This window comes from Rhinolophus sinicus, linkage group LG05, assembly GCF_036562045.2.
Source record: "Rhinolophus sinicus isolate RSC01 linkage group LG05, ASM3656204v1, whole genome shotgun sequence".
NCBI classification, from domain to species: domain Eukaryota; kingdom Metazoa; phylum Chordata; class Mammalia; order Chiroptera; family Rhinolophidae; genus Rhinolophus; species Rhinolophus sinicus.
Window position 1 is genome coordinate 48,565,331 of NC_133755.1, and position 24,016 is coordinate 48,589,346.

Below are 24,016 nucleotides of genomic sequence, written 5' to 3' on the forward strand. Positions count from 1 at the left end.
TATACAACTTTTGATACAAATTTTAATTATACAACTTTTGAAGTGTTATCGTATATAGTGTTACTTTTCATAAACACACTCACATTTTGGGAAGAAATTTACATAAGATAAAATCTTTCTCGAGGTCCAGTTTGACTTGTGTGCCTCGCTGGAATTAAACAGGGCAGTTTTTCCAGTTGCACTTGAAAAGCAAGATCCCTTTTTTTGTGATAAAAGGTGTGAATGCCCATTCTCCCACAAGGGGGCAGTGCATCACAGGGTCTGTCGTTAACAACCAAGTCCTGAGATTCCCCACACACAGCCTTAGGAGCCTGCCTCTTTCCAGGGGAAGGCGATTCACTACAAGTGAAGAGGCACGTCTCACAGTGCTTAGTGACACGGACCCTAGACTCAGTACATTTAAAATATAATGGAATGGTAACATTTAAAATAAAAAACAGAGAAACTGAAAGAAAAGAAAAAAGAGGCTCATCTGATAGTGCCTTTGCATAGGCATAATCGAAAGCTCTAAGTATTTGCCAGAAACCATTTGGCTGTTCTCATGCAGAAAATGGATGAAATCATTTTGTGTATGGGACAATCCTAAGACATTAATGGGAAAAATTATTTTTCCTATATAAGTAACAAAATGTATCCATCTAAGTCACCACCAAAAGTCATTTTCAGTAGGAACAAATACACACTGAGTCATAAAACATTGTTTTCCCTTCAAGTTTCTTTTGTGAATTTATAGAGATGCATGAGGTAATGTGCTCCATTCATGTTCTACTGCACGTGTCTTTGGACTGCCCCTCAACGGAACCGGTGCTTAGGATTTAAAACAAATTATTAAGTAAAAATAAATTCCCAAGAAAAGAAATTTAGGGTAGAAGATCAGTTTGCGTTTTTAAGGGGAATATCCCTCTCATAATTTTGTGCTGGGCAGGACTTTCACTGACTGTACGTGAAGGAGAGTAAAACTGATTCAACAGGGCAGGGAAACAAGTGATTCCACAGTGTCTTATCTATACTATTTATAGCTGAGAAGCCAAAAGTGCCAATTGGGTGCCAAGACCCAGATTCAGCCTAAAGAAGCATGAATTGATCACTTCCTAGTTTTTAGCTCATGGGAGACTTTATGCTGAACCATTCTGTCACACTGGCAGAATTCACTTATGCCTCCTTATATCCATTTCCCTGTCTTCCTCAGTACCAGAATTCCCAAATGTGAGTTAAGTATATCACTTAATATATGTACAGAATAAAGTCTATGTTTCTCAGCCTCACAATGGCGGGTGTAGTCACATGACCAAACCATGGCCAATGGGATGAGAACAGAAGTGTTTAATATTCCAAACAAGTGATTTTCCAAGAACCCCTGAAATCACATGAATTTCACATATTACGAATGTTGTAGGTGGCTCTGTCTCTTGAATGGAGGAGGGAGGGTAAGCTAATGAAAGTGTGATAAAATTTATACCTCTCTGAGCTTTGCTTAAGAGATGGTGAACACTGAAGAAACAAAGTGACTTAAGAGGTACTTATTAAGCATGTATAAAGCACAAGAAGTGATGGTGTTAGCTTTATTACTCCTGTTAAGTGAAAAGAATCAAAGCTACCACAGATTTCAAAAACAGAAATTTATTCATAAAATATATTAAAAAGTTTGACAAAAATTAAGGCTACAAAACCCCCATAATCTCAACATCACTTACCATACATAGTCAATAACCACAAGTCTCACTAATTCAACTCTTGTTTAAGTAAAAAAGAGGTCTTTGTAAGTCACAGTATTTCATTTTACAAGTTGCACTGCTAAAACCAGTTACCCAAATCTAGTCTGACTATGCCACTTTGGTATTTTATAAAGTAATATCTTGTATTGAAACTTAGTGACACTGAAATCTCGCAAAGTGTTATGTATGAAGGTTAATTTTCACAGCTGTTTTACCAAGGCAAATTTTAAACCAGAACAGCGATCCCTCCCACAACCCTGTAAACACTAAAATGCAACACAAGTGTTATTATAAAATATGGAACGTTGAGGATGTCGAACAAGTGTAACATATGTTTAAATACAGACAAGTATCAATTTTTTCTTTGAAATGGAGGGAAAGGGGCAGAGCTGGCTCTGGAGACAGAGGTGCCCCAAAGTACAGCAGCAAACCAGGGACAGGCCAGGTGACGGGAACACACTGCTTGCTGGGCATTTCACACCCAGAGAGAGGCTAGCCTGGAAGTTTACATCGGGGGCCTTTTTCCATCGGGCAAATCCAACTTTGCTCAAGGAGGGTCCGACAAGGCACAACACATTTTAAATTCTATGAGTGTTCTGCTGAAAGGTCTCAAGTCCAAAGTCTTCAGATCAAATTTTATGGAGTTTTGTAATAATCAGCACTCTTACCATTTGATCAAATGAACTACAGATGCAGAGACCTCTTTTATCTGGACTCCAGTCCAGACTGGAAATGGGCTGGGAGGACAACGTCACGTTCTGCAGAAGGCTGACTGACCCCGCAACTCCCATCTCCACTCCCTCAGAATCTTTCTTTGACCGCTGAGTAGGGTATTCGCTGAAAACAAGATCCAAATGGTCAGAAGAGACAGGTGCATCTTAGCATTCACCATTTTATTTTTATACACATACTCCAATAACTCTATTTTCATTTCTCAGTTGATTATTAGAACTGACAAATACTTAAAGAATGGTTCTAAGGTTGAGCTGTATGCACATGAAGAGACACTCTTTCAACCTCAACCTCAGCCCTAAAAAAAAAAAAATCTCATCAAAAAGAGAGAGTTTTACTAAAACCCTTTACACATCATTTCTATTCAACATGAGTCTGTGTATTCTTTTTTAACATGTAAGTTCTAGGTTGATCGAGCATCTTTTATAAATTTACTTGGTGCTCTTGATAATATTTTATTGTAATTCTCCTCTAGATTGGGATTGCTAGATGCCACGGGCAAATAGCACGCGCAAAGGCAAAAGCTGTGAGTAACATTTGCAGAACCCCATCGAAACACTTCCAGAATGGAAGACAGACATTGGTTTCTAACCCCAGAGCTCCGATATGTAGCTCCAAGTCTCAGGTCCCTTGTGTACCACTTCTATGGGAAGGCACGCTGGGGGAGATTTTAGACCTAAATGTCACCGCTTCAAAAAAGACAAAAGCAATTCTGAGGACATTGGATTTTCTTTCAGCTGAAAACATAAATTTATAAAATAACAAGAGCTGTAGGTGAGGAACTCATAAACACGACTTGGTCTAGATTTGAGAGAGGGGAAAGGAAACATCCCTCCCGGACGGAGATGTATTCCTGGTGAAATACAAGGGTATGCGCCAGCCTCAGGAGGCCTCTGAAAGCTTGGTAGGTATCAACTGTGATGCTCCCTGTATTTCATAAATGTTAACACAAAAGTTTCAGAGACATAAAGCTACTCAGAAGCAGAGCGGAAACAGAGGTGACAGGATGATACCTACTATTCTTTTTCCTCTCAGACTCTACAACTTCTTTTCATTAAAAGGAATAAAACATTCAGATGGATAAAAGTTTATGGAATTTTTTTTCTATGTCTCTCGGCAAAGGCTGTAGTTATTTAGCATTTAAAAGGTAACACAGATTTTTTTTAAAAACCCTCCATATTGTCTATTAAAGTTTTAAGACTGTGTATGTGTTTCAAATATTTAAAAAATCAGCATCTTGGGGGCCATTCATTCAAAAAACAATTTCTGAATAACTAGATGATTTTCCTTAGGAACTCTTGGGTAGGTGCTCAATAAATATTTATAATTTAATTGTATCACTATCAAGGGAGACTGGTGACAGGAAATAAAGCTAAACATCATTTTACTTAAATCAGTTCTCCTTTTCTGGCGTAATACCTGATAGCAAAACGCCAAACCAACTGGGAGGTTAGACTAGATATCTGTGATAAGGATTAATGCTCAGATTGAGGTAAATTCAAATTTCTAATTGCATACAGACCCAACTTTACTGATACTAACTAAACCCACTATAGTAAAAAATTCTAGTTGCAAACGTGTTCGCGTGTCACACGGAAACAACTCCATATGAATATTACAAAGAAAACTGGGACTAGAGCTTCAGGGAAACAGCCTAAAGAGTTTGGTCAAGTAGGTCAGTGGTGCGTATGGTTTCCACTGTGGAGTGGAGTCTGAGCTGGAAGAATCAGGGAAGAACAATGGGCAAAGGCACCAGGAAAAGGGGAATTACGAAGTGATCATTCTCCCGGGATCCCCATAACTTTCCCTCTGCTTTTTATTCTCAGAAACTATGTAGTTTCAGAAACTATGTAGTTTGGATCTGAAGTAGTCACGCTTGGTTTTTGGTCAGCTCTCTCTGTACATACTTTTTAACAAGTACTTTTCAATGGCAGCCCTGTGTTTCAGAACCTTTTCTAGCTTCTCCAAGGAGCTACTAAATAGAGAGGTATTTTGTAAATGTAAAAGTCCCAGAAATACTGAGAAGAGTGGTTTTCTTCTATATTTTTTTAAACTTTATTTTTTGAAATATCTTTCATTTATTTATGGCTTGTATTGTTCTTTTTCCTTAAGTGACATTTAGGGAAGGAAATACCATTAACTCCCAATTTTTACCAGGCCTTTTAAATGAGCAGCTAAGCTCCTATCTGCCACCGCTGGGCCCTTAGCATTCAGAGTGCAGTGCATGGGAAGCTGTCATGTCACTCACTCTGCCCACAGTGTGCAGAAAGCAAACTCAGGGACAAGGCTTTTCCTGGACACCAATCAGCGGCCCTGGGCTCTATTTTAGTTCCATCACAAGGATGTTATCTGAACTCCGTCATGTGACTTATCAGGACCTAAAACTAAGAATTCCAACCCTTTTCTTATCTTCTAGGGATAGTGTTCTACTGATCTGATGACAATATTTCACAAAAGCCTTTGGTGAAAGTTTTCCTATTAAAGGAAAAAATAAATAAATCTAGCAAAAAACCATGATTTCAAACCTATGAAAAGAAGTGCTCCTGGCCTATTCCACCACATAGAAGACACCACTAAAATAACAAACATATTTAATGTCAAAAGATGGTTAATATTTACTAAGTGTAAAATAAGTAGATTGGTAAAAAAAAAAAAAAAATGCTTAGAAAATAACACTTAGTTCAATCTAATCCTACTTTACAGCCTCAAGTGACTTAACAAGTAGCCGTGTATGCTGGCAGACTTACTACTTCCAGAGGTGAAGGCCGCCGGCACCCCCCGCTGTCAGAAAGAGCTCTCGGTTCTGTGGCAGGTGTCGGACCTGCCACACAGTAGATTTATGAGCCTAAACAGGATGAGAGACACACAACTGGTTTATAAGTTTATAGGACAAACACTGGCTGTCCTAGAATAGAAACCCTATAAATAAAGAATTTTCTCTAATTTCAACTGTTATAAAAGTAATTAAAAGTGTTTTCTGGCACTTCTCTTTAAAATGGCTAGAGATTTATAGGAGCCCATCAGAAATTAGGAAAAGCATCGTTTTCCTTTATTACTTTATGAAGCAAAGTTCTACTGGATTTAAAAAAAAATGATGTCATCAAATTAAAAGTCCATTTAAATTTAGAGTATCACATAAATGCAAATAGATTTTATGCATTTAAATATCTCCAACTCACCAAGGAGGAAAAGACTCAAAATACAAACACATATACTTCCTAAGCGAAAAAAAAAAAGATTGAATTATTTTAAAAATAAACTTTACTTTTTAATGCAGTTTTAGGTTCACAGCAAAACTGAGTGGAAAGAAGAGTTCCCATATACAGAACGAATTTTTACTTAAAGCTCCCAGAGCCTTATTTTCAATCTACACTGTTGGGCTTGTCTAGTCTTAAAAATAAGGACCATGAGGATTTATAGACAGTGTTTATGGTCCCAATAAGCCAAGGCCTTATCAGTCATATTAAACCAAAAGATAAAAATGGCAACTGGATGAAGGTTAACAGCTTGTTAGCACCTTATCAACCACCAATAAATCAAGCCTAATACCGTGTTTCCCCGAAAATAAGACCTAACTGGAAAATAAGCCCTAGCATCATTTTTCAGGATGACATCCCCTGAACATAAGCCCTAATGTGTCTTTTGGAGCAAAAATTAATATAAGACCCGGTCTTATTTTCAGGGAAACTGGCAGTGCTATATTCACTGTGGGGAATTTAAGAAAAGAGAGAGAGAAAGAGAAAGACAGAGGGGAGGAGAGAAAGAGGGACCGAGGGAGGGAGGGATGAAAGACTTCTGTGTTGTAGAAGGAGTCTGGCTAACTTGATCTAAGCCACACGTAAGACACTTCACATTTTAGTGAGTGATTAGTCATGACATTTGATTTTAACAATATTTTAAGAGAATTACTGTTAGCAGATAAATACACATTATCTCAAAATACACATTTTAAGTGTGTTAAGAGTCCTCAAGTAATTAGGTTCAAGTGTTAAAACATTTTGTTTTGTAGATTAAACTTCTCTTTTTCTCCTGGAAGTTCATAAAAACACAAAAAGCAAGAGGGAAAATGACCTCTGTAAATACACCAGTTATTTATTTGACAGATTAACTAAATGTAACAAAAAAACTTTGGAGAGGACAATATAATTTACAGATAATGAGAAATATGTTGCAATTGTCTATAGAACAATTTAGTAAAGTGCTTTATATTGTTGATACTTAATATATTCTGGAATGACAAAAGCAAAACAATATTACAATGTATATAGTTACCTTGTTAAGAATTTAGTTCATCAGGAAGTGATAGTAATTTACATGCAATAGCCATCATTAGTGTAATAATAAAATAAGACAAAATAGGAATGTTTGAGAAGTACCACTGAATCCAGGGTAGAGGGAGCAAAGGAGTGAAGTTTTATTTCCTGAACAACTTACATATTCCAATCTCATAGAAACTACAAATCTCTAACTGATCTTTCTTTATTTTTATACTCCAGGAAGCTCAGAATCACATTTCCAATCCATCTCTTGCAAAGGACAGGATGGTTCAGCATGAATTTTATGTAATTCCCTACTCCAGACATCACATTTTTTTTAACCAATATTTTCCCTTTGCCCTGCTTTCTTCATCTATTTTTCTAATATTGTAATACCATATGTTTCTTTCTAAGCTACCTCAAATACTATTTGGACTAAGGCAAAGTATGTACCATGTTTCCCCGAAAATAAGACCTAGCCGGACAATCAGCTCTAATGTGTCTTTTGGAGCAAAAATTAATATAAGACCCAGTCTTATTTTACTATAAGATCTGGTCTTATTTTACTATAATATAAGGCCAGGTCTTATAATATAATATATAATATAATATAAATAATATAATAATATTAATATAATATAATACCGGGTCTTATATAAGACAGGGTCTTATATTAATTTTTGCTCCAAAAGACGCATTAGAGCTGATTGTCCGGCTAGGTCTTACTTTTGGGGAAACACGGTATGTATGTATGTATGCATGCATGTATGAATGAATAAATGAATACATAAAATTTTGAGCATCTACTATGTACTAATCACACAGATTAGCACTTACATAATTTCATTTAATATAGCAAACTGGAATATAAAATAAAATGTGATGATTTATATCATATACATATATATGTTGATATATTTTGAAAAGTATATAATTAGTACTATAGAAAGGTATATGTTGATATGGACCTAAAAGTATATAATTAGGTATTAATACAGATATTAAATATTTATTAGGAAACACAAAGCCAGCTTTTGTTGATCGAATTCCTAACATCAGCTAGTTTTCCTGTGATTGCTCCTAAACCACAAAATAAGATACCTAGTCAACTGAGGCCTTTATTATAATCAAGAAGTCTCTGAAGAACTTTTGGAAAGTACTCTTTGCAGAGAAAAACTTGTCAAGATCCCACAAGAATATATTAAAAATAGCTCCCTTCACATAAAGACCTGGAAGGAACCCTGGTGACTAAGTCTCTTTCTTAGTCTAAAACAAGTTATGAACATTCCTCTTCACAGAAAGACATTTCCCTCATATTTACCTTTTCAGAAACAGAAGCAAAACCTTTGGTGGGGTGCTGTGTTCTCATGTCAAAAACATGAAACTTTCCTTCCAGAGATGTAGCTACTAACTTATTCATACTTATATCTTTTCTGTCAAACTCCAAGCTGCATACCTGAAAATAGAGAATATTTATTATTGATTATTATTCAGGAGGTGCTTTTAAACTAAGTAAAACAACATACTTATATCTTTTCTGTCAAACTCCAAGCTGCATACCTGAAAATAGAGAATATTTATTATTGATTATTATTCAGGAGGTGCTTTTAAACTAAGTAAAACAACTTTAAAGTTATCAGCTCGTGTGAAAGCATTTCAACAATAATTTTGTCTTCTGAACTAATTCATCAAATACTTTTAAACCATAAAAAAATTCCTTCTTGGTTAATAAGATCAAAACCATCTTGAGTTCCCCTATCAGATACATTTGGAAAGCCATAATGTAATTTTTCACAGTTATTACATAATTACTGTACACAGTTAAGTCAAGGCCGACTTTAGAAAACAGGAGGAAACCCCATTCTTTACTAAAGGCATACAACTCAGAAACTAAAAATCTGAAAGTACCTGGGAAGGCTATTACTATTTCTGGCTTTCTAATATTAGCAGAAAAAGTCCTTTCACTTTCTTATTTTGGTATCACAATGCATGGCCCACAGGGGTCCCCGGACGGGCCTCAGGGTGTGGTGACTCACCCGCCATTGTCATCCCACATCTGGGTGTGTGTTCACTTCCCAAGAGAAGTTCTATGATTTTCATTAGATCCCAAAGGGCTCTATGGCCCCAAAAGGTTTAGAACCACTCATAGACAGACAGGTTGGACTGAGATGAGTTATGGGAGGAGCTTTCCTTTTGCCATGGTTCAGAGGCAGAGGAAAACACACTCAGCGAAACTGAAAAGAATCCAGATGTGCATTACCCCATTTTTGATGTTGGTCTCCCACCGCAATGACATATTTCTGAGATCAAACAGTTTGATATCCCCGTTGTCATAGCCAGCACAAACAACACGTTCCTCTTGATTATAAGCATTGCCTGGAAGTCAAGACACATGTGTCAGGCCCTAATAAATGCTCATCTGAAGGCTGCTGAAATAATCTTATGAAACTACACACATAACTTGTACGAAATCAGATTTTTAAAATCACAATGGGCAGAATCTCATGTTATCAATCCTAACAGAACACGAAGATTATAAATTTGGTATCTGATTTTTTTTTTTTTAAAGTTCATGCTACACTAAAGGGATATGTGAAAGTGTTTATTAGATTCTGAGTTGAAAGCAAATGTTCTCTCTATACTATATATGTGAAAACTTTAAGGCCAACAACCATAGTGTAAACATAGTAGGGTTTGGTATTTAGAATAAATACAGCTACGCCTCCATTGCTTTCTTTCTTTCTTTTTTTTTTTTTTTTAAGATAGGTTTATTTCACCTACTTTTTTTTTAAGTTTATTGGGGTGACAATTGTTAGTAAAGTTACATAGATTTCAGGTGTACAATTCTGTAATACATCATCTATAAATCCCATTGTGTGTTCACCACCCAGAGTCAGTTCTCCTTCCATCACCATATATTTGATCCCCCTTCCATTGCTTTCTTTGGCAGTAACTTTATTTGAATGCAAATAGAAACTACTGTAAAACTTATTTATTTTGAAAATGTTGCTCTGCTATTATCTCCTCTTTGCAAGGAAACCTGACATAAGTTATAGCACACTGGGATCTATGTTTAGTTGTATGGATGATCACACCTGAAGCAAGTTTATAATCTGTAGTGAGATGCATCCTGCTTGGTAGCAAAGACTGTTTTCTGGAGTACCTCCTGCTGAGGAAAGCATGGCGAGGAGGCCCATGTAACTGTGCCAGGCTATCTGGGCACCTCATCCCAGTGCTTTTGTTCTCTACTACCTCCAAAGCCCTCTTTCTCATAAACTCCAGCCCTGGGTGCCACCTAGATGATACAGCAGCGTCTTAAACTCAGGATGTCCAAAACTGACCTCACCATCTTCCTGTACAAACCATCACAGCTTTTGTGGAACTTTTTCAATTAATAATGTCATTCACCCCACAATCAGCCTCAAAATCCAGTCACCTTGGACATAATCCTTTCCCTTGTTCCTCATCTCCAAAAAATTGTCAAACTCTATTTATTTTGCCACAATATTATCTTTTGAATAAATTCCTTCTGCCTCTTTCTCATTGCTTCTAAACTATGTCTTTCCTGGAATATTGCAGAGTTTCAGAACTCATATTCCCTCTGCCACTCATCTCTCTCCCCACTACACAACACAATGTTAATTTTCCTCAAGTTCTGATCTTATCTCAACCTTGCAAAAACCTTCAAAGGTTCACCACTGCCTCCAGACCATCTAAACACCTCTGGCCATGTCCCTAAGCCATCTTTATAGCTATTCCGACCATTACAGTATTTCCTTCTACATTCTTTCTTGGGCACTTTTCAAGGTGTTCCTTTATGCTTGAAATTTCCTTCCAATTTCAGTGGTTCTATTTCTATACATCCTTGGTCTGAGGTCAAAATGACCCCCCACCCCTCACCCCCCAGTCACCTTGGGATTCCTTCTGCCTCTCGTGACCTTTCATCACTTCCACCCTGTACTATAATTTATGTAGCTATCATGTCCTCTTTACTAAACTATAAAGTGCTTGAGGCTAGAATATGAGTCTGTTTCGCCTTTATACGCCCACAGCTTTGCACCTACATGGCATTTATAAAAAACTGTCAAATCAATGAAGTTTTTTAAAACTTAATGTCCTATATTTAAAATTGTACTTATCTCCCTTAGATCAATGATGAAAAGACTTTAATGGATGCAATGGTAATTAGTTTTTAATTATTATATCAATTTTCAGATGAGGATTCTAAATACTAATCCTGAAATTTCTCCCCAAGTGTGTGTCTTAAGTTTATATAATTGTTCATAATATATACACACATAGTAATTCCCATACGATAACTTATTTTTTAAATTAGAAGTCTAAAACTTTCTTCCTCTATTTAAATAAGTCCAATTATAAATAAAAAGTTGAACAGTTCACATATATTGTCAAATCCCACTTTTAATGTCTGTTATCTACACAGGATTATACTAAGAAACGGGGGAAAGAAAATAGAGGTTCAAACCGAAATATGGCCCATATCCCTTATTAGCAAAAATTATTTTAATTGTGGTGCTCAGCAAGAGACACAAGGGCAAACATCAATTTGTCCTACAAAATCAATATTCATTTTAAGTAGATAAAAGAGAGGAACAGGGTTATCAAATTTATAAGAAATAATTTTGTAATGGCATAACTATTTTCTAGAAAATATATATACACTGTGTAGACTACAATATAACATTTGTTAGGTTACCACTCGCCTCCGAGGCTCTCCTTAGCTCCATTAAGGGCATTTGGCTCTAAACTAGGTCAGTAGTATCTAGCTAAACAGAAGTACATAATAATAGCAAATATTTTTGAGCACTTCATAATTAAGTACACTTCTAAGGGTACTAACTCACTGACTCCTCATAACCACACTATTATCTAAACTCCATTATTACCTCCATTTTATAAACGAGGCAACCAAAAAACAGAGACGCTGAAGCGCTTGCCCCAGGCCACACAGACAATAAGCAGCAGCATGAGGATTGAAACCCAGGCCCCAGAGCCTGACGTTAACCACCGTCTAGTTGCCTCAATGAACTGTCAGAATAACCCACAGAACAGACTAGAAGGAGACTACCGGGGCTTTCTTGAAGCACTGTGCCTTTTACCATCCGATACCGCAAATCTAAGAGTTCTTCAGTAATTTACCAAATGCCACTGTCCAACAGTCTCGCTTGTTTTCTCCTTGTACAGGTTCCATATTAGCAACAGGATCACCTTTCTGCCTTGGGTCCCACACCTTCACAGTTCCTGTCATGAATAAAAGTGAGTTGGCAAAACTCAAGAGTGAATCATGACATTCATTTCTGTATTCTCTTCGTATGGCTTCCTGGAAACACCGTGATATGATACTAGACATCATAACATCTGAAAAATATTCACTTCCGAAAAATTTTCTGACTTCTAAGTGGGTAAGTTGTACTTAATAGCAGAGATATAGCCCATATGTTACTGTCTGATTTAAATTTCCAAATTAATAGAGACACAGAAAAGCCAACTGTTTCTAAGTTATTGATAAGATATGACTGACAAGGCAAACACACGTTACGTAATTCAAATCATGCTTTATTTTCTTTGCTTAAGCCTAAAACTAATGTATTATTTATTTAGAGTAATACCAGTGCCATTTTAATTTTTTCCTTACTATCCATATAATCGTTGGTATTTTTCTTACACTAATGATAAACTAATTTTTACATCTCTGATTTCTTATACGAGGTTTTAGAATACTATTTCATATACAATTAAGTTGAGTTTCCCTGTGGCAATAGAGAAGAGGGAAATATTAAATAAAATTAAGGAATAATTCTTCTCAATTTAATTTCCACTTCCTCATTTTAATGCAAATTACAGGACTACTAAGTGATGTCACTGCTCGTGAGAAATACAAATGCATGTAATAAAATGGCTAAAGCGTAGGTTTCTGAAAAAGAGTAGGAAAAGGGTATAAAAAAGTCCTTAAAAGGGATAATAAGTGCAGGAAAAGGGGCGCAATTTTACTAGATTTATCACCAAGGATAAAATAAAATTGGTCACTATCAAGGCTGCTTTAAGGAGAAAAAAATTTCCTGCAAATGTGACAAGAGATTTGTATTACTCTACAGGGTTCACACAATTGATAAAATTCATATTAATTTCTCAATGGTTAAATGAGCTAAGAACACAGAAAATTTACAAAGCAAAATTAACTAGTAAACAAATATAGAAAGAAGTTAACACAAGTTGGAATGGAGTACCACTTTTATCTATAAAATTAGGGGGGGAAAAGTAAATGCTGGTAGCGTACACTGGAAACCTACCTCATCTATAGTAGTTGATTAAGGTAATAGGTACTTTGGAAAGTTTGACAGTAAATTTTAAAAACCACAAAATACATGTATTCCAAAAGAGTTATATACATGATGATACACATTTCTTCATTATTTTTAAGTCACTCTCCCAAAGCAATAAACAAGAAATGTAAGGCAAACTGAATGCTTATTGACAGGCATGGTTAAGGACACTCGGACACACCCATAGGGTGGAATGTTACATAGTCGTTAAAATGATAATTGGGAAAACCATATGGAAACAGCAACATCTACATACGACAAAACATAAATGAAAAAAGTAAGATAGAAAATCATATTCACAACTAATAACTATACAAAATTGTACACAAGACCGGAAAGGAAAACAAAATACTAGTTATGCTAGTGTGGTAGACTGAATGTTATTTTTTCTTCTATATTACATACTGTTTTCAGAATTGGAAAAAATACTTGATTTCTAAAACACAGTCGCTCTTGGGTAACTATTAGAAAATTCCATGTCACTTTTCTTTTAAGACCTGTCGCTGTTAGTGACTGTAGAGTGGAAAAGCAGAGTTGGTGCCCTTGGGGGTTTCTACAATGCTCAGCAGAAGGGTCACAGAACTTCAGTGTTCAACCAGCTGTTGATATGACAATTTTCACAAGTACAATTTTCACAAGTTTTGCTATGAAGGCTTTTTAAAAAAAGAAAATGAAAAGCTGCCACCCACATTGCATCATCAGCTGCCTCAAACACCTATAAAAATTTTTTAAATCCTTCAAGGTTCACAGGAAATGATGGTTGTTAGTAGTTGAAGTGGCTCAAAGCTAAAATAGTAAGTGCTATGCCTCTATCTCAAAATACCCCAAAGTCTGAAACAATTTAGGGACATGCAATCAAACTTGCCTATTAAAAAAGTAGATTGCCAGATTTAGGGGGTCAAGCTTACTTACCAAAAAGGATTTCCAGATAGAGGATATACTGTTGTATAGAGATTTATCTTTTGAAAAAAAGTTAAAATACTTTGACTTACCATCTCGGCTGCCAGTCACAATTTCAGGTGCTCCTTCTCCAATTCCTAGTCCACCTACACCATCTATAGTATTTATAATTTCTTTATGGCCCTTTACAGAATACACTGGGATCTCTGGAGCTTCCAAATTCCTAAACAACAGAAGATAGCTTCTTACTTACACCACATGTCCCAAACATTTAATCCACTACTAAAATTTAAGAATGCATGCCATGGTTAGATTTTTGTTTAAAAACAAGGGTTTTGCTATGAAGGCAATTTACACATATACTTCCCATTTCTTCTCTCCGCTTTAACATCTTTTAAGCTCTCAATGAGAACGGTCACCATTCGCCTTGGAATTTGAACTCCTGAGCCCACTTTACTTAAGTGTTCCTCAAAAATGATCTATCTAGGACCTCTGCACACGAATTACGAAGTGTGCTTATGAATAAATGCAGATTCACGGGCTCCTCTCCAGACACAATGAATGAGGAGCTCTTGGATGGGGCCCCAAACCTGCTGACGCTCTGCTGACTGAAGTCTGATCATCACTGCTTTAAATGTAGAGGAAATTCAAAGTGATTTAGAATGTTTCCAAAGGAGCCCTTGATAGTGTCGTCTTGAGACCTTCTAAGGAATATGAGTAGTGTTTACTTTGTACACATTTCTCCCTTTATAATGTTTTATTTTCTCACTGAATTCCATACTGATTTTCATCTAGTTATGTATTTTTCAGTGCATCATCATGTTGGTCACAAATATTATAGTCAAACTGGCTGAAGTTTGTCTAATTGTAGGTTATTTAAGGGAAAGGAATGCAGGGAAGTACCTATAACTCCTATAACTGTGTGTGCTTGAGTGTACACTAGACGGCTGGGTGATGAATGGCTCAAGGAGGTTATGTTCATTCATTCCTTTTCCTGCACTTCCCCCTTCTTTTGCTTTTCTACTGGAGCTTCCTTCTATCCACGTTTCTCTTTAACAAGTCAGTTCTCAACAACTTATGCTTTAAAAAAAAGAGTGAATGTAGTTTTTCATGAAATGCAATCCCAATTTATTAATGAGCCAAGATTAGTAAAATCTCACTTTTCAAATTTGAGATAGTTCAGCCTAGTTTAGAGATAATGTTTATCTTTGTAGCATTATCGTGAAAGAATCAAGAGACTAAACAGAACAGAGGTTCTACTTAAAAAAAAAAAGCAACTTTTGCTATTTTTACAGACTTTAAAACATTACTTTTTAAAATGTGAAATTATAAGACTTATCAATGAAAATAAGTTGGTAATACCTGTTCTATACTAAGAATTTATTAGGAAGATAATTTGTTGCATATTCTTGTATTGAAATATATATATATATTTTAAAAAATAACATTCAGACTGGTCTTTCTCAATTTCTTTGAAGGTATATGACACAGCATGTAAGAACAAATGCATTCTAATAACTGCTAACTTAATTATTAAGTAGCTACAGTAAGGGTAAATTAAAATAGCTTCATTCTATTTTATATTATGATTCTACAACAAATAAATAGGTCCAAGTAATTTAATTACAAAATAGTAGATTCCAAGTGAGAATCAAGAAAGGTCACATTACAAAATATGAGGTAGTGAAGAGTTTCTCTCTAGAATATTAACTTAGGTGTAACTTAGATGATTAAGAGATATTCCTGAAAAGTAATTACAGAGAAATTTGAATTCATTCAACTCTAATTTAAATATGAGGAAATAACTCTAGGTAAAACATTAAAATTAAAAGCATTTGGCACAATTGTAATTTTGCTCATTCAAAAACAGGTTTATCTTGATTTGCTCAACAGATGTGATCCTAAAAGGTTATGCTTCAATGTTAGTTAACACATTTAAAAATTTTTAAATGAATTGGGAGTTCTACATTAAAAAATGAAAACAGACAAAAATTGAGTGTATTATTCTGTAATGCCAAATGTCTTGCTGAAATGTAAACAATTAATAATCTAATATTTCTCCGTGTTATAATGTACTTTTTCATATATTGTATCCTTCAAGGTGGAGGGGAACAGCCCTTTATTTACAAACACAAGGTATTAAATGCTAGCACCAAACAGTATTTGTGGCAATAAATATTGGTAACAATTTGTGAAATAGCTAAAAGAAAAATCAGAATTCTCTTTTTCAGAGGAAGAGTAACAAGACTATCATATAAATTGCTTATCTCGTGTCTTAATAGTGATTAATCTTACCATATCTGAAGGTTTCCAGCAAAATCTCCAGTAGCTAAATATCTCTGCTGCAAAGATGTTGCACCAAATGTTCCACATTTAATGGGTTTGGCCTTTTCAATCTTGACAGAAGGGAGAGAGGATACATTATTTATGTAAGCAGCTATTTATAATCCACAATATTTATGGCTCTTTTATGGGATTTAAATGAGGCACATAACATAAAATGCAATTAAAATGTTTTCCAATAAAAATTGTCATGCTTTTCCTTTAGTCATTTTTCAGTAGTTTAGAAGTATATAACTGTCAAAAAGAGTGAGTTTTAATTTTGCCTTTCCTCTCATCTCAGTAATGAGACATCCGAAAGCTGAATGTCTACCATTCTCCATTGGTTTGTAAATGTGAAAATTTCAGCATAATGTGGTATTCTTCTTTAAGATCTTCAGTAGAAATGAGAACATGATGAAGACATTATTCTTTCCAGATGGCTACAAGAACAAAAATGTTTATGTGTCTCTTCGAGTTTTCCCCGCAGAACCCTATAAACTGAGAATGTTTACGTCCTATTCTCTGTGCGACCCTTTCAAAAGATATCATTATATGGTACAAAGCTTTGGAAACTCCCAGCTTGTTGAGTTTTTTCATGGTTTGGCATCTGGAAAAATTAGCAGTCAGTATGTAACCAGGTATAAAATAAAGCATTCACAGTCGCCTTGGAATTGTCCAGTAAACAAAATCAGTCATTTACAATAACATGGTTGTAAAAGACCACATGAATGAGATGCACAGAACTGCAGAATGTTAAACTTTTGTAATGCATAGGTGGTCCCAGACAGCATCAGTTATTCACTGATTGATATTCATTTATTTCAGTTATTTTTCCAATTTTATGAAGAAGAATATCTTACAATGGGGCAACACAGAGAATCAAAATTTTTGTCAATTTAACAAAGCTGACAGTTTCCACATCACTTATGTCCTCCCTACCTTCCCCTTCCCTCAAAAGTAGCTGAAATAATACATTAATAGTGATATAGCATCTAACCCTGTTAGGACACCATCTCTACAGTTAAACTAATTCCAAGTTCCAGCTCATGCCAACTGATAACACAGCGACTCCCTCCATCCCACTTGTCTCACACTGAGCCTGGGTCTCCCCCAGCTCTCAGTCATGGATAATGGCTGCCATGGGGTGAAGGTGAAGACAGACCTCTCAGGTAAGAAAGCAGGTGGGCTCTGATGGCAAGAATATGGTTCTAGGGACTCAGGATTAGGAGCTGAGAGGGAACTTGCATCATATATTAATATAACTCTATGGGAAAATTCTTCTCAGAGAAGGCCTGAGAAGACTGGTCACCCGTTTCTTCTCTTCTGCCAGCTAAAGTATTCTGCTTCCCCAAATTCCTCTCCTTTCACCTGGAGCCTCTGAAGGGGCTTCTATTCTTCTTAGGCCATGGAAGAGGTAAAATGTAACTTCTATTTTTCAGTGCCTACATCAGCACACAGTTCTTCTAAGATTTTATTACTGGGAGTAAAAACGTGGGAAGCACAAACTTGCCTCCTTTACCTAACTTTTGCCTATCTTTGGAATAGAGAATCTCAAACCATGCTCAGGGAACATACTGATCTTCCGGTGCCAACATAAGTTAAACAAACAAACTGATTTTTTCCCCCTCAAATTTCAGTTTTACTTCAATCATGTTTTCAGCTTGTCTGTTAGAAAATACTAGCAAATGAATACCAGTAAGAAAACCTAGAAATGAGGATAAACAATTTTATGTATGGTTACTTCTTGTGATATAGTCAGATTTTCCTACTGGAAAAATGCTTCCTTGTGCAGAGATGGAACTATTCCAATACTTCATGGTGTTTCATAAACAGGCACCACGAGGTCCAGATGTTCTGACACCAGAACACATCTGAGAATTCCTATCCTAGAAGAAACCAAACTGAGAACCTCTCTATTACACGAGAGGTTACCAGATAGTTTCACATTTGTCACTGCACACATTCTAAAAGTGGGTCTTTATTGCAAATATAATGGGATGAAATAAAATGTACCTACATTTAAAGGCACTGACTCACAGGAGTGGAACCAAGGCCCACGGTGTACAAAATACACAAGGCCACTGACATCTGGCCTTGCCGGTCTCGCTCACCTGGTTTCCTGCTTCTCCCCTTCTGCCCCACTCCAGTCACACCTGCCGCTTTCATTTTGTACTTCAGACACACCAAAGTCCTTTCTACCGCAGGATGTTTGCATTTACTGTTCCCACTGCTCTCCCGTCTTCCTCCAATTCAGATTTCAGTTTAAATGCCACCTCCTCTAAGAGGCCTTCCCCGCCCCTCCAATCTGAAGAGGAACTCCTATATCACTGTCACTTGCCCTGTTTAATCTTATCAACAAAATCATTTTATTTATTCAATTATCTACCTCTTCCCTTTCTAGAATGAGTACCATTAGACTGGGACCTTGTCCAATTTGTTCAATACCTAGTACGAGCTCAACATTCGCTGACAGAAAGTATAAACGAACATCTATTAATCTCTGTCCTAGTGCTGGGGAAAGAGAAACCACTGACAGGGTTCACGTTCCCACTGCGCCACCATATTTTCATGTGACATACTGTATGCTTTCTGGCACCATTCATATACAATAATGAAAATAGCATCCATATATTGAACACCTGTATGTCACATACTGTTGTAGATGTTTTCAAGACTAGACCATTCCTTCTCTTTCGAACACACTCAACTGCAAACTAAGCATCTGGAACACCCTCTCCAGATGAGGAAACAGGTTCACAGGACTAAGAGACTTGCCCAATGTTCCTAGAACCAGGTAGAGTCCAAGCTTTTCTATGAAACTAGGCTACCTCCAGGCCTACGCATAAATCAATTAAGGAAACATTTTATTATACAGCCCCCATTCTGCAAACCTGAGAGTCACTAGAGTACCAAAGAAATGTTCCAACCAACCCGGAAACGGATTGGTGAGGTAAATGATACAGGCGTGAATTAAATGTACTTTCAGATTTGCGTTCTTTGGTTTTTAGCTTCATTCATATCTTCACAAGATATAAATATATGGTATTTATGTTTCCTTCATGTTCTCTTTTCTCCTTATATCAAAGAAACATGGACATTTATAGATACTAGTGGTATGCTGTACAAGAATCAAATTAAACTCAAAATATATAAACATACTAACAAATAAACTCAATCACATAAATATCTCAACTGCACTGCAACGAGGACCTTCGCTTTGCTCAGATGGGCTGAGCTATGCTGACAGGTGGACTTAGAAAAGCAGGGGGTGTTATCTCTTTCATCAGCCATTCATGGAAACCATAATAGCAGCTAAATTAAGAGAGGACATTGGAGTGAGGTAATTTTTTATAATTGATAAAAGGGCTCCCTCCCTGCCCCCGTTAAATATTTTACCTTTGCAAAAAAAAAACAAGAAAAAAAGACGAAAAGAATTCACTGGTTGCTTAAAATATTTCTTGCTAGAAAACTGTTATTAAAAAAAAAGATCTATTTTGTGAAATTTGTTCCACAGTGAAATTTAGTATGTATTAACTTTTGCTATATGATATTTAAAATTACCATCCATGGTTGTCACATGTGACTAACTGTTGGTTCTCTTTGCTACAATAAGTTAACATGATTAAAGAAGCCCATGATCGATAATTCCTGGGAGAGCTATTTTTGTTCTGTCTGGGGGTGGGTCTAGTACAGCCTGTCAGTATTTCCTCCTCCACACCCTGGCACTACTTAATTAACTTTCAAAGGTTTAGTCAACCAAATGCTAACAAGCAGAAAATTCAGTGGCACAGAGGCTAAAAATGCAGAATTCTATTAGATTATAAGTTTTTTAAATGTAAACATCCCCAACTATGATTCCATTTTTCAGGACGAACCCCTAGTCCTTTGTGCCCATTTGAAAAAAAAGGTGCCCTTTCTGGGCTAGTGAAGTCTCACATGGGTAAGGCTCGATGAGAAAGAGATGGATTTCAGCTCTCACTGAACGCTTGGCCACACACCTGTGTGTGATGCAACAAACTGTTCAACTATGCATGCAGGCCCTGACCTCATTCCCTATCTATCCTCTTAGTAACAAGATAAGAAAGACATCAACAAAGGTCCGTGTGCTTCCCTCCTTTTCATTTTGGATGCACGGGTTTTGGGGCACATGATTGGGGTGGTTCCACAATGACAGAGCCAAGTACATTTTCTAATATTTTAATACATACATAATTCACCTAGCTCAATGGTAGTCAGCCTTGGTACTCACTAGAATCGCCTGGCTGAAATGTAAAAAATACTGTACAGATGTACAGGCCTCACTCTAATCTAGATGCAAGAGTCCCAGTGCATCAGAATTTCTGGAGGGCGGCATGAAGGCATGAGTATTTTAAAACACACATACAAAACAACAACGGCAATAATACACATTCAGGCCACCCTGATGCACAGTGAGAGCTGGGAATCACTGAGCTTGTACTTAACCTATACATATTCTTTTTCATGGTATCATCACAACCAAATACAATGTAAGTTATTAAAAGTGTTTTTACTTTTGTTTTATCCGTTCTTTAGACAGTAAGCTGTTTAGGAGAAGGGACTCACCTTTCAAATACCTTTTGTCCTTTAACGTAGTACCCTGAAATAATAGGTTCTCAACAGGTAGCATATGGTAGAAAAAAGAAGTCCCAAAGGATATACGTGTAAATACAAAATGTAGTTACTATTAGGATTGCGATTATGGGTGATTATTAATTTTCTTCTTTTCCTACATCTATTTTTAAAATGTTCTATCATTAACACATGATTTTTGTTTAAAAGGCCAAATTATTTTTAAAATGCATGAGAATCCTCCAGAATCTCTACAAAAGACAAAGAGCACTATTTTACTTTATGAACAAGTATATTCCTGAAATGTACACAAATGATCGTTTTGTAAAAGAGAAGTTACAAGTCTGTAGATGCTCTTTGGTTGAGCTTTGATTGGTATTTGTTCCTAATACTTCACCTTTAAGTTTCTTTCTGCTATTCTAATATTTCCCATCTGTTCAAACCCCTGACCCCAATCGAATGATCAATAAACCAATATTTAAATTTCCCAAGTTATATTCTTTTACAGACATACATTTACTCATTCTTTTAACAAGCAATTTATTGAGTGACTGCTCCTTATATACCACACTAAAGAATGACATCTTCCTTACTCTCCAGGAGCTTACAATCTACCATATTTTGCTGTGTATAATGCACACTTTTTTGCCCAAATTTGTGAGGGAAAAACAAGGATGCATGTTATATACGGGTAGTACTAATTCCGCATCTATATAAATGTTTTTAATTCTTTTATTTCTGCTTATGAGTTAAAAGTGTAATTCTAGAAATCAATAACGATATCTGTATGCAAAATAATACCTGTACCCTGGAATACGATAATCAGTTTTGTTGAACTTACCACGAACTTGCAACGATGAAGAGTTCTTAGCCTTCTACAATGCTTAAATATCATAAATTTGTTACCGGTACATAAATTTTTTTGTACTTTGTATCTGTTCTTGTGTTTTGTGATTGTTACATAAAATTTCTTGTACCGTAATATGTTTAAAAATAAATGCTAAAATTCCTTTATAATACAAAAAACAAGTATCTAAATGTAAACAAATAAAAATTTGAATTAAAAAAATTAAAACAAAAGGTTTTTTTCCCTGAAAGTTTGGGCCAAAAGGATAGGTGCACATTATACGCGGGGACTACATTATACACAGCAAAATATGGTAATTAGCGATAAATGGAACAGAATGATATAGAGAGGGTGCCAAAAAAATGTATATACATTTTAAGAAAGGAAAAAACCGTATTAAAATTATGCTGATGGTAACCACTTTGAGCACCTCTGGTAATTGCAGAAGTCAAATGTGACTTGTATTCATCTTTTGTTATCGATATATATTGAGCATGACAATTTTAATAGTTTTTCCCTTTGTTAAAATGTGCATACATTTTTTTTTGGCACCCTCTGTATTTCAGGCACAGATAGTAAGTACCATAGGAATGTAATGTAAGAAAAGTTAGGTTGTGTGGGGATCAGCAAGGGACTTCATAAATCAAAAAATCTGAACTGGACCTTTAAATAGCAACATGTGACTGGGGGATACAACAAAAGGTAGAAAAGAACAAGCCATGTTTATTCAGAGTGGAGTGCCTGAATAGAGAAGATAAACTGAACAAGAAACTTGGCACTCAGAGAAAATTAAAGTGGACTGGGGCCTTACATACCGCCTAATCTAAACCTTATTATCGAAATTGTTTAATCCCTTAGTCCTCCAAGCAGATTCTCTCCATAGCTTTTGATCCCTGGAGTTGTCAACCTTCCCTGTAGTCTATTACAACCCTAAACATTTGAGTATGACAATTTTTTTTTTTTTAAGGGAACCCAAATCAAGGCTTTTTTAAAACTGTAAATTGGTATAAAAATGTTAGTTAGTATCACTACTTTCAAGTTTTCACAAGTAATCTCTACAAAACTCGTAAATCTGGGCTTGCCACACCCTGCTTACAGCCCTTCAGTGATGTCCCATTTTTCTTAGAAAAAAGGCATAAATCTTTAAATGATTTACAGTCTTGCAACGCTGGTCCCTGCTTACCACTCCTGTTTCAGAAAATAACGTCTCTCCCACCGCTGAGCTTCCGCATATGCTGTTTCCTCTGGAAACCTCCTCCTCTGCTCCTAGTTTGGCCTAGTTAGTTTCCACTTATCTCAAATCTGGTTTTACTCTCATAGAACCGTGTTCCTTTACGCTAGAGTTCACCTTGGTTTGTATTTATGCATCGTTAGTGTCATTATTTAACTGATACTTTCTCCCACTAGACAACTCCATGAGATCGGAGACATTGTCATTCACACGCCTGGGAACACCCGTCAATCAACTGATACTTGTTGAAAGAATGAATGTTAGGTTGTCTCCTCCAATTACACCGCAGGCATCCCGGTGCCTGCTTTGGCTCTGCCTGTATGAAGAAGCCTTTTACTAACAGGGGCCTTATTGACAGACTCTCCACAAACTGCGCACTGCCCAGAAGGGCCTCGAATTTAGACCCGAAGTCGGAACGTCACTTCCAGGGATTTCGCTCTAGATTGTGGAAGTGGGTGAAGGAAAGGGTCGGCAGGGCGCCGATGCACAAGCCCTCGGAGAATTCAAGACTCCAACGTAAGCATTTTACGTCGAAGTTATTCCTCAATCTGCAGTCATCTCCGCTACTCCTGCGCAGCTCAAGCTGTGCTTTTAGGGGACCCTGAACGAAAACTTTGCCAAAAAGAAATGCAGACCCCCAAGATCCGCACTCGCCGCCAACGGCACTCCCAGATCCTGGAACTGGGCAGTCTCGACCCGGAACCCACCTCCCGAAGCAGCTTTAGGTCCCCGTGCTGGATCTCGTACAGCTGAATGACGCCGGTACCCCGTGCGAAGTTGCCCATGGTCACAAATTTGGCGCTGCAGGGCACCCACTTACAGTCAAATACCGTGTAGTTGAGGCCCTTCTGGATATGGGCGATGATCTGAGGCTTCTCAAAGGCCGACATAGTGCAGCCGACTTCGCCTCCTCCGACTGACACACTCAGACCCTGACAAAACACTAACCTGGAAACCAGACTCCAAACAGTAATGACAGTTTGTCCTTCCCACTTGCCGTACTCGCCCCCTGACGCCCTAGCAAGCTGGATGTAGTTGTCTTAGTTAATGCCAGATGTGCTCCTGAAGTCACACAAGAT

At 36.6% G+C, this 24,016-nt stretch overlaps 1 protein-coding gene across 2 annotated transcripts; it reads right to left on the reverse strand.

Moving 5' to 3' along the window:
* Positions 1-1,604: 1,604 nt before the first annotated feature.
* Positions 1,605-23,929, reverse strand: DNAAF10 (dynein axonemal assembly factor 10). 2 transcript variants are annotated; one of them, XM_074332080.1, is made up of 8 exons: positions 23,645-23,928; positions 16,243-16,343; positions 14,040-14,170; positions 11,864-11,965; positions 8,964-9,079; positions 8,025-8,159; positions 5,195-5,292; positions 1,605-2,552 (listed from the first exon to the last, which is right to left on the reverse strand). In XM_074332080.1, exons 1-8 carry the CDS (start codon positions 23,825-23,827, stop codon positions 2,345-2,347), a joined length of 1,074 nt encoding a protein of 357 aa, XP_074188181.1. In that variant the 5' UTR covers positions 23,828-23,928; the 3' UTR covers positions 1,605-2,344. The 2 variants fall into 2 exon arrangements, with proteins under 2 accessions (XP_074188181.1, XP_074188182.1); XM_074332081.1 differs by lacking the exon at positions 11,864-11,965 and having other exon boundaries at positions 23,645-23,929.
* Between the last annotated feature and the right edge of the window lie 87 nt (positions 23,930-24,016).

Bases quoted from the DNA above. Each gene is read 5' to 3' on its own strand.
- DNAAF10 (XM_074332080.1), bottom strand. From the start codon at position 23,827: ATGTCGGCCTTTGAGAAGCCTCAGATCATCGCCCATATCCAGAAGGGC. The intron at 14,171-16,242 runs GTAAGATTAATC...TCTGTTGTTTAG, and splicing joins GCTGGAAACCTTCAGATATG to GAATTTGGAAGCTCCAGAGA. The intron at 5,293-8,024 runs GTAAATATGAGG...CATCCTGTTTAG, and splicing joins TTGCTTCTGTTTCTGAAAAG to GCTCATAAATCTACTGTGTG.